The sequence below is a fragment of the Enhydra lutris genome, unplaced genomic scaffold (assembly GCF_002288905.1).
Source record: "Enhydra lutris kenyoni isolate GAN:26980312 unplaced genomic scaffold, ASM228890v2 scaffoldscaffold12, whole genome shotgun sequence".
NCBI lineage: Eukaryota > Metazoa > Chordata > Mammalia > Carnivora > Mustelidae > Enhydra > Enhydra lutris.
The window spans coordinates 18,086,151-18,099,614 of record NW_019154096.1 but is presented as its reverse complement, the minus strand read 5'-3'; the positions used below and the strand labels follow the sequence as shown (position 1 = coordinate 18,099,614).

General features: G+C 35.5%; 1 protein-coding gene across 6 annotated transcripts in view; it reads left to right on the top strand.

Annotated features, from left to right (window-relative positions):
• Positions 1 to 13,464, top strand: part of LOC111144666 (jumonji domain containing 1C) — a 267,642-nt gene that overhangs the window by 232,492 nt on the left and 21,686 nt on the right. For 3 of the 6 annotated variants that reach the window (XM_022499062.1, XM_022499061.1, XM_022499065.1), the window contains 6 exons: positions 37 to 2,243; positions 5,093 to 5,294; positions 7,921 to 8,135; positions 9,257 to 9,409; positions 12,671 to 12,760; positions 13,229 to 13,356. In XM_022499062.1, the coding sequence (XP_022354770.1) occupies positions 37 to 2,243; positions 5,093 to 5,294; positions 7,921 to 8,135; positions 9,257 to 9,409; positions 12,671 to 12,760; positions 13,229 to 13,356 (2,995 nt within the window). Of the gene's footprint in view, positions 1 to 36; positions 2,247 to 5,092; positions 5,295 to 7,920; positions 8,136 to 9,256; positions 9,410 to 12,670; positions 12,761 to 13,228; positions 13,357 to 13,464 lie in introns of all 6 variants that reach the window. The other 3 variants (XM_022499063.1, XM_022499064.1, XM_022499067.1) reach the window with 1 other exon arrangement.

The window sequence follows — 13,464 nt, the reverse complement described above, 5'->3', positions numbered from 1 at the left end:
TTATTATAGAAACCTTTATGTGTATTTTCTTTACAGAGAATTGGAGAGGAAAGCTTTTATTGAACCATTACGTTCTGTTGCATCCACATCAGCGAAAAATGACTTGGATCTAAATAGGTCACAGACTGGAAAAGATGGTTTATTGCACAGACATTTTGTGGATCCTGTACTGAATCAATTACAGAGACAACCCCAGGAGACTGGAGAGAGATTACACAAATATAAGGAGGAACACCGTCGAATCCTTCAAGAAAGTATTGATGTTGCTCCCTTTACAACTAAAGTCAAGGGGCTTGAGGGTGAGAGGGATAATTATTCCAGAGTACCATTGTCATCTTCTAGCCCTAAAAGCCATGTCATCCTCAAACAAGACAAAGATGTAGAATGTTCAGTATCAGATCTTTATAAAATGAAGCACTCAGTGCCTCAGAGTTTGCCCCAAAGTAACTATTTCACTACATTATCTAATAGTGTGGTCAATGAACCACCAAGGTCATATCCATCCAAAGAGGTTTCAAATATTTACCCTGAAAAACAGAGTAATTCTGTTGCAGTAGCAGCTAATCCTCAAACTCTGACTTCATTTATTTCATCTCTTTCAAAGCCTCCACCTTTAATTAAACACCAACCAGAAAGTGAAGGTTTAGTAGGCAAGATACCAGAACATCTTCCCCATCAAATTGCTTCTCACTCAGTAACCACTTTCAGAAATGATTGTAGGAGTCCTACCCATTTGACAGTTTCTTCTACAAATGCACTCCGGAGCATGCCTGCTTTACACAGAGCACCAGTATTTCATCCACCAATCCATCACAGCCTGGAAAGAAAGGAAAGCAACTATAGTAGTCTTTCCCCTCCAACTTTAACCCCAGTCATGCCTGTAAATGCTGGTGGGAAAGTTCAAGAATCACAAAAGCCTCCAACTCTAATTCCAGAGCCAAAAGACTCTCAGGCACATTTTAAGAGTTCTTCTGAACAAAGTTTGTCAGAAATGTGGAAATCTAATAATAACCTCAGTAAAGAGAAAGCTGAATGGCATGTAGAGAAAAGCAGTGGAAAGTCACAGGCTGCTATGGCATCTGTCATTGTACGTCCACCATCTCGTACAAAACTTGAGAGTGTGCCAGCAATGCAGTCAGGTTCCAAAGATCGAGTTAGTGAAAGATCTTCAACTGGGGCAAACCAAACAGATTGCCTCAAACCAGCAGAAGCTGGAGAGACTGGAAGAATCATTCTGCCAAGTGTGATTTCAGACAGTGCTCACATAAAATCTGAAAAAAATGTCCAGGCTGTCTCACAGGGCAGTGTTCCCAGTTCAGTCATGTCTGCTGTAAATACAATGTGTAATACCAAAACGGATGTATTCACATCTGCTGCCACTACCACTAGTGTTTCCAGCTGGGGTGATTCAGAAATAATTTACTCTTTATCAAATACCATTTTGGCCTCTAAATCCTTAGAATGTACCTCTTCAAAAAGTGTCAGTCATTCAGTGGCTCAAATACAAGAATGCAGGGTCAGCACCACAGCTCCAGTTACACCAGCCAGTAGTCAGACAGGAAGTGCTGCTCAGCCCAGTTCTGGGTTCTCAGGCACAACTGATTTTATCCACTTAAAAAAGCACAAGGCAGCATTGGCTGCAGCTCAGTATAAAAGTAGTAATGTCACTGAGACTGAACCTAATGCTGTGAAAAATCAGACATCTACAACCTCCCCTCTCTTGGATAGCACTGTAGTCTGTAGTACAATAAACAAAGCAAACTCTGTAGGAAATGGGCAAGCATCCCAGACAAGTCAACCTAACTACCATACTAAGCTGAAAAAGGCCTGGCTTACTAGACACTCAGAGGAAGATAAAAATACTAATAAAATAGAAAATTCAGGGAATTCTGTATCAGAAATTATTAAGCCATGTTCTGTCAATTTAATAGCCTCTACATCTAATGATATACAAAATAGTGTAGATAGTAAGATCATAGTTGATAAATATGTAAAAGATGATAAAGTCAGTAGGAGAAAAGCCAAAAGAACTTACGAATCTGGATCTGAAAGTGGAGACTCGGATGAAAGTGAAAGCAAGTCAGAGCAAAGGACTAAGAGGCAACCTAAGCCAACTTACAAAAAGAAGCAAAATGATTTGCAGAAGAGAAAAGGTGACACAGAAGAAGATTTAAAACCCAATGGGGTCCTCAGCAGGAGTGCCAAAGAAAAAAGTAAACTGAAATTGCAGAGCAACAGTAATAGTGGTAAGTTGCTTTTTTTTTTTTTTTTTTAATCTTAGGTAAAGTGGGCTGTATGTTCTTGAAATAATGGTGTCTAAAGAAATAAAGGTGTCTTTCTCAAAAGATTAGTGAGCTAAAAGGCATCTTTTGACTTTGTTTGCATGCCCTTGTCTATTGTATGTGCTCCTTGACCTCATTTCTGCATTTTACACGTATCCGTAAAAGGAAATGAGAGAAGACCTGTCTCTCCATTTTTAATAGACTTGTAGATATATGTTTTACCTAGCATTCATATTGACAAAAAGCCAATGTGTAATTTAGTAGTTACTCAGAATTTTGACCATTTCTAAGAACTGTTGAAATCACACCAAAAGAGGATTCCTTATAATTAAGAATCCTTTACCATGATGTAGTTGTAAAAGAAATCCTATTCACATGTACTTCCTTTAAGTCACATTTTTAGAAGAAATTTGCTTCAATTAATGTGGATGTGGCTCTGTTTCTCTTACCTGGTATCAAAAGTTTATTGACATTACCTTCTATTTAACTAATACTGCTACTCTCTCAGGAAGTTCTTAACAATGGGTAAAAGCTAAATAAAAGGAAGGGATTGTGGTTTTGTGTGCTCATTTCTAACAAGAAGAATTTTTGTAAGTAAACGTTTCAAAACTGATAATATTTACATTTTGTTTGTGGCCTCAGCGGGACAAAATAAGTGATGCTTGTCAGTAGTATACACTACAAAGTGTTTCTATGTTTTTACTCTAGAAGTGGTTTTTCTCAGTTTACTTATTTCTTTTTAGTTATGTTACACAATGCAGAAAGTGCTTAATAGTTCACTATACCTGTGTATTCATCCACATACAAGATAGGAAATATGTGACAGTGTGGACATTCAAAAAGTACTTTCACAAGCATTTGGATGCTTAAAGCCTCTTATTTGGGTCTTTTCACTGAATGAGGTTTTTTTATATGCCTGTGTAGAAGCCTGAGGCAAAGTGAAGGAGAGAAAAACAGGAGGATGGAATCATAGAAAAGGACAGTCAGAAAGTAAAAGACCAAAGGAAAACAAGCTCAACTAGAGACAGAGAGACTGACCGACTAAATGCAAACATAGTCAGAAGAAAGAAAGGGACATTGAAATTGGAGGATACAGGATACATGCCATTTATTTGACTTTTGGATTGTGTACAGTGTTGTTTTTTCTTTCTCATGTGTTCTACTTCCCCAGTGAATTCTTAAGAGACTTAGTGTGGTCAGTAATTGTTTTCTTTTCTGTTTCATGTAACATTTCCTTTGTTTGGTATTTGGTATACAAATACTTAAGTTAAATTTACAGAAAATGGAGATAGGAATCTTCCAGCTTCTAACACTCAGAAAGCTCTTGTGACATTAAATTTATAAAATTAACTCTTAATGAAAATTTATAAAATTAACTCTTAATGAAGTACATGTTCTATTTCATTTTGAGACCAAATGTACATGTTCCCAAGAGTTCAGAGACAAAGACTGGAATCAGTACTTTCCCCTCAACTTGTGATGCCTAGTCAAATCTCTTCCTCCTTAGAACCTAAAAATTAATCCCAGAGAGAGTATTCTAAGCCCCATCTATTCCTAAGTCCAAAATAATAATAAGTGACTGTTAATTGTCATCTGTTAATTATGGCCAGAGTTGTCTAGGCTTTGTTATGGCTATCTAGAAAAGTTCTCTAAATTGGTAGTTTATGAATCTAACTTCCAAATTTGAGTGGATTATCTATCTCGTGGATTAAATACGACCTTATTTCATAGTCAAAAAGAGTTAAGTCTGTACTTAGAGAATATAATGTGATTATCTACACTGTTATAAATGTGTTAATTATATACCATAACGCCTATAAAGAAACTTGTGTTTCTTAGTACATTCTAAAGCTAGGCACAATAGATTTTATCTGCTGTTTTGGAATGTCTTCATATCTGCTGCGTTTTCATAATGATAATTAAAAGTTGGCTGTTTTTCTATGACTAAATTCTTATATAATTTTATTTTATAAACTGAAATTGCTAATCAAAGTTAAATATAAGCCCTGTGATAAAACCATTGGCTCTATTATAATCAGTTAATTTCTGTATCCCAAGAAAGATTTTTTAAGGTGATGACATCAGAGATTAAAGGTTAGCATGTGTTTGTTTCCTGTTTTCTTCCTCCCTAGTTTTCTGGGGCGCCTGGGTGGCTCAGTGGGTTAAGCCGCTGCTTTCGGCTCAGGTCATGATCCCAGGTCCTGGGTTCGAGCCCCACATCGGGCTTTCTGCTCAGCAGGGAGCCTGCTTCCTCCTCTCTCTCTGCCTGCTTCTCTGCCTACTTGTGATTTCTGTCAAATAAACAAATAAAATCTTTAAAAAAAAAATATTTCAAAATCATACAAGTATGTTTGAATTAGCCTGTAGTTTCTAAAAGTATTAACTTTTGGTCTTCAGGTTCTTCAGGTGGATCTTGAAAGTACTTTCGCCTGCATATACCAAATTCCTGTGTAGAAGGGCTATATTTTTAGCTATAGATTCACATAGAAAATGAATGATTCCTGTGTTTGCTGTTATACAAATATGAATATTTAATATGTAAAGATTTCAGTCAGCTGGAAGATTTACTTGGCATTTCCAGTATGCTGACAATAAGAGTTCATTTGATTAATAGAAAGTGAGTAAATAGAAATGCTGCTGTGGACTTTTCTGTTACTAATGAGGACGTAGAACTATAATGTCTTTGGTTCTTTTTTATAGTCTTAATATATTATGACACTTGTGTACTTGTCTTGAATTTTATCTCAAAGGGTGTATGTGCTTTTTAAAAAAGTTTTAATCCTGTTAATAATTTCCTACTGGTTTTACAGCTGGTATCCCTCGTTCAGTATTAAAAGATTGGCGGAAAGTCAAGAAGCTGAAGCAAACTGGGGAATCCTTTTTACAGGATGACTCCTGCTGTGAGATAGGGCCTAATTTGCAAAAGTGCCGGGAATGTAGACTTATTCGGAGTAAAAAAGGAGAAGAACCAACTCATTCACCAGTGTTTTGTAGATTTTACTACTTTAGACGGTAAGTGAAAATAAGTAATTAGGTTTATTCGCTATTGGAAGTTATACTATCATTCTTAGGATCTCACATAAAGGTGGAAGTGAGTCCTTTGATCTTCCCTGTTTCTGAAACATTATAAAAGAGTATTAAACTTTTTTTGTGGTAAATTTAATAGTAGCTAACTATAGGACTAAATTCATAATTCATATTGTTACTTGTGTTAATATGGCCTTTCACTTTGAAAGATTTATTCATTCTTCATGAAAAAATGTTACTATTTTTTCTAGAAAATAATAGGAAACACTAATTTGATTTAAGGAATTTTTTAAAGTTTATATACTTTGACCAAAACAGTGTTTTATTTATATATATCTGTGTATTAGCTAGCAATCAAATAGTCTATAAATGTAGGTAAACAGTCTAGGCATTAAACTAAAGTCATTGCATTACATCAGACTACCCATACTTTTGTTAAATGTGTAGCTATAAAAATATGAGTTAGGAGAAGAAGGATGTCAGTACTATGTCCTGTCACATTTCACAGGTTTTGTAGTAAGTATAAAAACAACTTCTTGTTGTTACTCTCCTACATTCTACTATAATATTAGCATTACTAAATAATTCTTCAATACTAAAGTCATATATAGACCTTTTTTTAAACTTTTTTTTAAAAATATTTATTTATTTGAGGGAGTGAATGAGAGAGTGAGAGCATGAGAAGAGGGAGGGTCAGAGGGAGAAGCAGACTCCCTCCCAAGCAGGGAGCCCGACACGGGACTTGATCCTAGGACTCCAGGATCATGATCTGAGCCGAATGCAGTTGCTCAGCCAACTGAGCTGGCCAGGGGCCCATAGACTTTTAAGAGTTCAACAAAAAGAATAGCTGGGTCACCCAGCCAGTGGAGACTAATCGTTAATGTCTCAGGTTGTAGAATCATTCATTCCTGAGTTTTAGCTCTTTCTCTTACTTCCTGTATGACTTTATTTTAGCTAAGACTGTCTCATATGCATAATACTAATGATAGTGATACATACTGCAGAGTGATTTCATGATTAAATGAGATAAAGTATATAAGTCCTTCGTTTAGTACCAAGCACAATTGAATGATATATTAATGTTAGTTTGTTATTTTCCTAATCATCAGCATCATCTTCCTAAGAGGTTAGGAGACACTTTGCTCTGGCAAATATACCTATGTTGGTGGCCCCAGTAGAGACTCTAAGAAATGTATTGGTAGGAAAAGAACAGGTTCTGTTTCTTATTTTTACTTCATGGGCTTTCTAGCCAATAATCCCCAAAGGACAGACAACTTTAAAGAATAGTTGTAAAAGGTCGTACACATGGAATTGCAGAAAAGATGAAAAAGAAATCAAAAGGAAAGTTGGTTGGGGTGCCTGGGTGGCTTAGTCAGTTAACTGTCTGACTCTTGATTTCAGCTCAGATCATGATCTCAGGTTGTGAGATGGAGCCCCATGTCAGCTCCCTGCTAGGCATGGAGTCTGCTTAAGTCTCTCCCTCTGCTGCTCTCCCCATCCTTCTCTAAGGAGAAAAAAAAAAAAAAAGGAAATCAGGTTTAAAGGAAAGAGTCAGATAAAAATAATAACACAAAGCTGAAGTGAAATGATGGATTATAACAAAGGGAGAAATCTGGTTTTAAAAAAAGGAAGAAAAGTTTAGGCAATAAAAGTATGAGAAATGGGGGTGGTAAAAGGAATGTTCTTGGTGTCCATTGGAAAAAGAGAGAATAAACTGTAATATGCTGATATCCCCTGATTGTGAGTAAAAAGAGTAAGTACTATGATAACAAAAATAACTACCAACAAGGAAAAGAATGGCAATTTTGCCTTCCATTTACCCTAAGATTTTCTGAATTGAGTAATTACATGAATTGGATGTCAGAAGCTGAGAGGAACTTAAACATATATAATTGGGTTCCTAATAAACATTTGAGAGTGTCATCCTTGTTCCTCCTAGTCATAAATAGTCATTTTAATTAATGAAAATAATGTATCTGTACTTCGCATTTTTTTTAATCCTCCCAGTGAACGTCTTAAGGTAATTTAGGGCATTTTCTTTTTATTTATGTATGTATATATTTATTTAGAGGTGGGGGTACAGAGGAAGAGGTAGAGGGAGAGGGAATCTTAAGCAGGCTACTCGACCCGCAAGAGGTCAACTCAGGATTTGATCTCAGGACCATGAGATCATGACCTGAGCCAAAACCAAGAGTCAGATGCTAAACCAACCGAGCCACCCAGGCACCTCAATTTAGGGCATTTTCAACTTCAGACAGTCTTGATTTAGGTTATGTGTAGAATAACAGCATTACTGTAAGGAGCATTTGGCCAGGATTTTAACTCTTGTCCTCATCAAACACTTGGATATAGTTTATATTTGATTGAAAAAATCTTATTTCTTGAATAACCTAAAATTGGTGCTGCTTATCATTGCCATTTGTATAACACTGTGGGAGTCATTTAAATTTGTCAAATTTAACTAATATGTGTGTATATGAAGGACTACCCTATTTTCTTATTTTTAACATAAATACACGTTTATAATATAAAATGTAAATTATTAATTTACAACTTTATAAAACTGGACTTCTGTCTAGGTATCTAATCCTTTTATGTTTTAATATTTCAGATTGTCATTTAGTAAAAATGGAGTGGTTAGAATAGATGGTTTTTCTTCTCCTGACCAATATGATGATGAAGCTATGAGCTTATGGACACATGAAAATTACGATGATGATGAACTAGATGTAGAAACTTCAAAATACATCTTGGATATCATAGGTGATAAGTTCTGTCAGTTAGTAACATCGGAAAAAACAGCTTTGTCCTGGGTGAAAAAGGATGGTAAGGAAGTTAAATATACAACTGTACACATTTAATTTTTAAAATTTCTCAACTATACTTAATGGGGTTAAGTCCCTAATTTTCCCTGGTCTCATTGATACTTAATTTTGATGACACTTTTTTTACATACAAATGCACCTGTATGTACTTAAGGTAACGTATTTTCCAACTGAGGCTGTAATGAATGGATTAACAGTTGGTGAAATCACAATCACATTATGCTGTTTCTGCATGTATAGTTAGCATCATAGGGATATTTCAGAAGTGAAACGGGGAAATTTCAACATTTGCCAGAGAAAGACGTAGTCCATACCAATTACTTAAGTTTTGAAGGGGCTGTGGTTCATTACAGTCTTTTTTTTTTTTTTTTCTTTAAGATTTTCTTTATTTGATACAGTGCACAAGTAGGCAAAGCAGCAGGGAGAGGGAGAAGCAGGCTCTCTGCTGAACAGGGAGCCTGACACAGGGCTCGATTCCAGGAACCTAGGATCATGACCTGGGCTGAAGGCAGCCACTTAACCGACTGAGCCACCCAGGCACCCCATCATAGTATTTAGAGTTAGATGGATTTGTATTTGAATCTCAGCTTTACTCCTTGCTTTTAACTGTATGATCATAAAATGGGAATAACTATCATAGCTTTGTTTAGAAAGTAGTTAATTATATTTAATATGTAAAGCACCTAACATGAATTACTCTGAATGTTATTTCTTTTACCCCTTTTCTCTTAAATCAGTGGTTTGTCCCTCAAGGGATATTTAACAGTGAATGACTGGAGACATTATTGGTTGTGTAACTGAAAGGTTGAGGGTGGGTGATAGAGTACTAGCATCTAATGGGTGGAGGTCACAAATGCCACTAAATATTCTACAATGCACAGCATATAGTCCCTCATAACAGAGAATTATTCAGTCAATCTTAAAAGTGCTAAGGTTGAAAAACTCCATTAGATGTAAATCTTCTGAAGAGAATTACTAATTCAAGAAATCTGTTGATCTTTAGTTAATATATCCTTTGATGTTCTTGGTTTGCCTTTAAATTTTTGTTTTTGTGTATTTCGGCGAAAATTATGTGTAAAAGAGCCATGTTTGCCTTTAAATTTTTATTTCTCTGTATTTCAGCCAAAATTGCCTGGAAAAGAGCAGTGAGAGGAGTCCGGGAAATGTGTGATGCATGTGAAGCAACATTGTTTAACATTCACTGGGTCTGCCAAAAATGTGGATTTGTGGTCTGCTTAGATTGTTACAAGGCAAAGGAAAGGAAGAGTTCCAGAGGTTGGTTTATAACTCTATAAACTGAAATTTTTGTAATGTTCATTTTCTTTAGGATCACTCATCTGGAAAATGATATGTATGTGAGGGGTTTTTTTCCCCCTACTTCCCTTTATTTTGAATATATTACATTAAAGAAGCTTTGTGAAGTTTATTAATGGCCGGATTTTCTAGAATAAAAACTGCATCCTTTTATCCTCATTAGTAAGATCCACTCTCTCATTTCAAGCAGGTAGTTGTGGTATTGTTGTTTTTTAAGATTTATTTATTTATTTTAGACAGAAGAAGTGGGGTATAAGTAGGGGCAGAGGGAGAGGAGAGAGAATCCTCAGGTAGACTCTCTGCTGAGCGTGGACATGAGGGCTGGATCTCATTCTCCTGAGACAAAATTAAGAGTCAGATATTTAACTGACTGAGCCACCCAGAGGCCCCCTCAAGCAGGTAGTTCTTTAATGTATCCCAATTTAGAATAAGCTTTGCTACTTTCAGATTCCACTGTATAGGAGCCTGAAGTCCATTCTAGAACCTGTTAAAAACATGGTCATGCACATAAGTCACAGCTGAATACTTACTCCTGTGAACTGATTTTTTAAAATAATTGGTCCACAAAGTTTTTTTTTTTTTCTTCAAATTTTTATTTAAAAGGTAGTTAACGTAATTAACTGTATAACCAATACTGGTTTCTGGAGTTGAATTCAGTGGTTCATCACTTACATACAATACCCAGTTATCACCACAAGTGCCCTCCCTAATACCCATCACCCATCTAGTCCATCTCCCATCCACCTCCCTCCATTAACCCTCAGTTTGTTCTCTGTCCTTAAGACCATAAAATTCAAATCAAAATGTTCAAGAATATGCCTCCATCAGTATCGTTTATCCTCTAGTTCTTAGAGAATGAAAAAGTCTTTATTACATATAAAAGTAATCTCTGAAGCTATTATTTCTAATTTCTAGATAAAATGGCACAAAAACAGGTGTTCTGCATGTTAGTACAGCTGGAGATAATACAATATTTAAAAAGGAAGTAACTAAGTTCACCTTTTCTCATGCTTAAAGTGTTTTTAGAAAACGTTTATCCAAGGCAAATTTGGAAGTAGCTTCCTAATACAGTTAACCTAAAATTTTTCGGTAATTTGTTTGGGATAAAGTCATCATGAAATGAGAGGATTCAAATTGTGGAATTATTAGAAGTAAAGTCATGTTTAGTGATAGAAACTGTTTCACATCTAAAAATGATCTTTTTCAGAATTTTATGTCAAATAGATAAACACTGGTAACGAAAGCCTTTCTAACTTTTTCTTAAACACTGAGCACTTCACCAAAAAGACCCCTGGAGTAGGGACATGTTTCTGTGATATGCAAAAGATGGAAAATATGAGTAAAATGTGAAACTGTAGTAAGGAATGCATTCTAGGGGTACCTGGGTGGTGCAGTCAGTTAGGTGTCTGATTCTTGGTCATGATCTCATGGGTTGTGAGATTGAGCCCCGCGTTGGCCTCTGTACTCCACAGAGTCTGCTTGGAACTTTCTCTCCCTCTGCCACTCCAGTATACATGTGTGCTTGCACGTGCTCTCTCTGTCTCTCTCCCGGTAAAATAAGTAAATAGATTTTTTTTTTTTAAAAAGAATGGAATTTAGGCATTTACTATTCTCAAAATTATAAAAATATATTTGGATATTTTCTGATACTAGAATTAGCTGCACCGTTATAAAACTTCATCATATGCATTTTATATTCCTTTTTTCTGGCTCCATATCACTTTTATTTTCCTTTTCCAAATTAAAAAATCTATTATATTTTGCTACATTATATGCATATATATAAGTATGTTGTATTTTTTTAATAAGATAAGGTATGTATAATAAACCTAGTTGTGTTGCTATTGATATTCATAGTACTATTTTAAAAGCATAGTCTGTCAGTCACTGTATCTTTTTTTTAGTTTAACCTTTGTGCCTTAAGTTGTACTCTGTTATCTATATATCTATTTCACTGTTAAATATTGTAATAAACTCATATTGACTAGATTGTAGCTATATATAGTGGTAATTAGCATGTCTAAAATATAAACAGAAAACATAAGTTACTATGTAGGCTCTGGAAAGGAAAGTTGGGGTTTTGGTTGGTGGTTGTTTTAAGATTTTATTTATTTGACAGAGAGCAAGAGAGCACAAGCAGGGGAGAGGGGCAGAGGGAGAGAGAATCCGACTCCCTGTTGAGCAGGGAACCAGATGCGGAACTGGATCCCAGGACCCCGGGATCATGACCTGAGCCGAAGGCAGACTCTTAACTGACTGAGCTACCCAGGCGCCCCTAGTTGGAAAGCTTTTAAAGAAAAGCTTTCTTTTCTCTGAAGCTTTTCATGAAATAATAGTTGTAGATATTTTTTTATGCTGAATATAATGAATATAATGAGCTTTCTGATATTTATTGAAGCTGTTATAGCCACAACATTAGTTGTCGTGTGTCACTGAATTTACAGAAAAAGATTTCCTTGAGATCAAGATAATTGAGTATTTTTCCTATGTAGTATTTGCCTCATGCTATGCCTTAATATGTTTACAATTCTAGGTATGGAGCCTTGTTTGAAGGCAGTATAACAGTTAAATATTTTGTATAAAATAGCAGCTTTCTGACATCTCATGGCAGTTCCTCTACATGTCTTGAAAGCATAAAAGGAAAATAGTTAGCAGTCGCCTCAAATTTGTGTCAGTTTAATGTACTAAGATCAGGCAACAGCCCTGTTGGGCACAGAAAATAGTGAAGAGATAAAAGGAGATTAGTGACAGAAGCTAAAATCAAATAAGGCAGAGATAACAAATACATTAATGACAATAAATAACGGTAATTTTAGAAATGGCTAAATAACATATCAATTTTGTGCCTTGTTTTTATAAAATTCTGAGAATGATGGAGCTGTCTTATTTTTTAAAAAACTGAACATTGAAGCCTACCGTTGACATTTTATGTAATTGTTGAGCTCTTGGGACACCTGGGTGGCTCATTTGGTTAACTGCCTTCAGCTCAGGTCATGGTCTCAGGGTCTTGGGATTGAGCCCCACATCAGGCTCTCTGCTTAGCACGGGTGGCAGGGACTGCTTCTCCCTCTCCCTGCTGCTCCCCCTGCTTGTGCTTGCTCTCCTCTGTCAAATAAATAAAATCTTTAAAAAAAAATTGTTAAGCTCTTTATATATAAGCCACCAATTTTATAATTATAAAACCATGACAGATATAAAAGTATGTATGTTGTAATCATACAGATAAAGAACTGTATGCTTGGATGAAGTGTGTGAAGGGACAGCCTCATGATCACAAACATTTAATGCCAACTCAAATTATACCTGGTTCTGGTAAGTATTAACGTACATTATTTACTTAGTAGTGTAATAGGTCTTGCTTGCTCTAGATTATTTAGGAGTATGTAGGAGTATGATAGAATGGAGAGGTAAGATTTGTCTAATCTTGAATTGTTCTTGTTCAGTTCTTAGAATCTTCTGTGTAATAAAGCTACCAAGGCAAGCTCAGCCCCAGAGGATCCATTTAGGGGGGAGAACTAGACTATAATGAAAATGCTTATTAGATTTAAGATATTCTTAAATTCTTACTGAGTTTTTAATAGGAGAGGTAAGAGAAAAAAAGAAGAGAGAACATGAATTTGGCTGAATGATCAAACCTGAAATAGATGGAAGAGATGAAGAAAAAATTGGGAAGAAAAGTGAAAGGACACAGAAAAAACAGTACAAGAAAAACAGGAAAATATTTTATGATCTTAACAACTAGGGGCAGTCCTTTTATTAACCACTATTATTTCTTTGTAGTCTTGACAGATCTTCTAGATGCAATGCACATTCTTAGAGAAAAATACGGTATTAAATCCCATTGTCATTGCACTAACAAACAGAATATACAAGTTGGAAATTTTCCTGCAATGAATGGTGTATCTCAAGTGAGTACAGCTATCTAATTATTCAAATGAAACGCGTAGTTAAATTACTCAGCTTTGATATTTGAAATCCAATTTAGGACTTGTGTTTGGTAAACTTGTGTTTTCTAT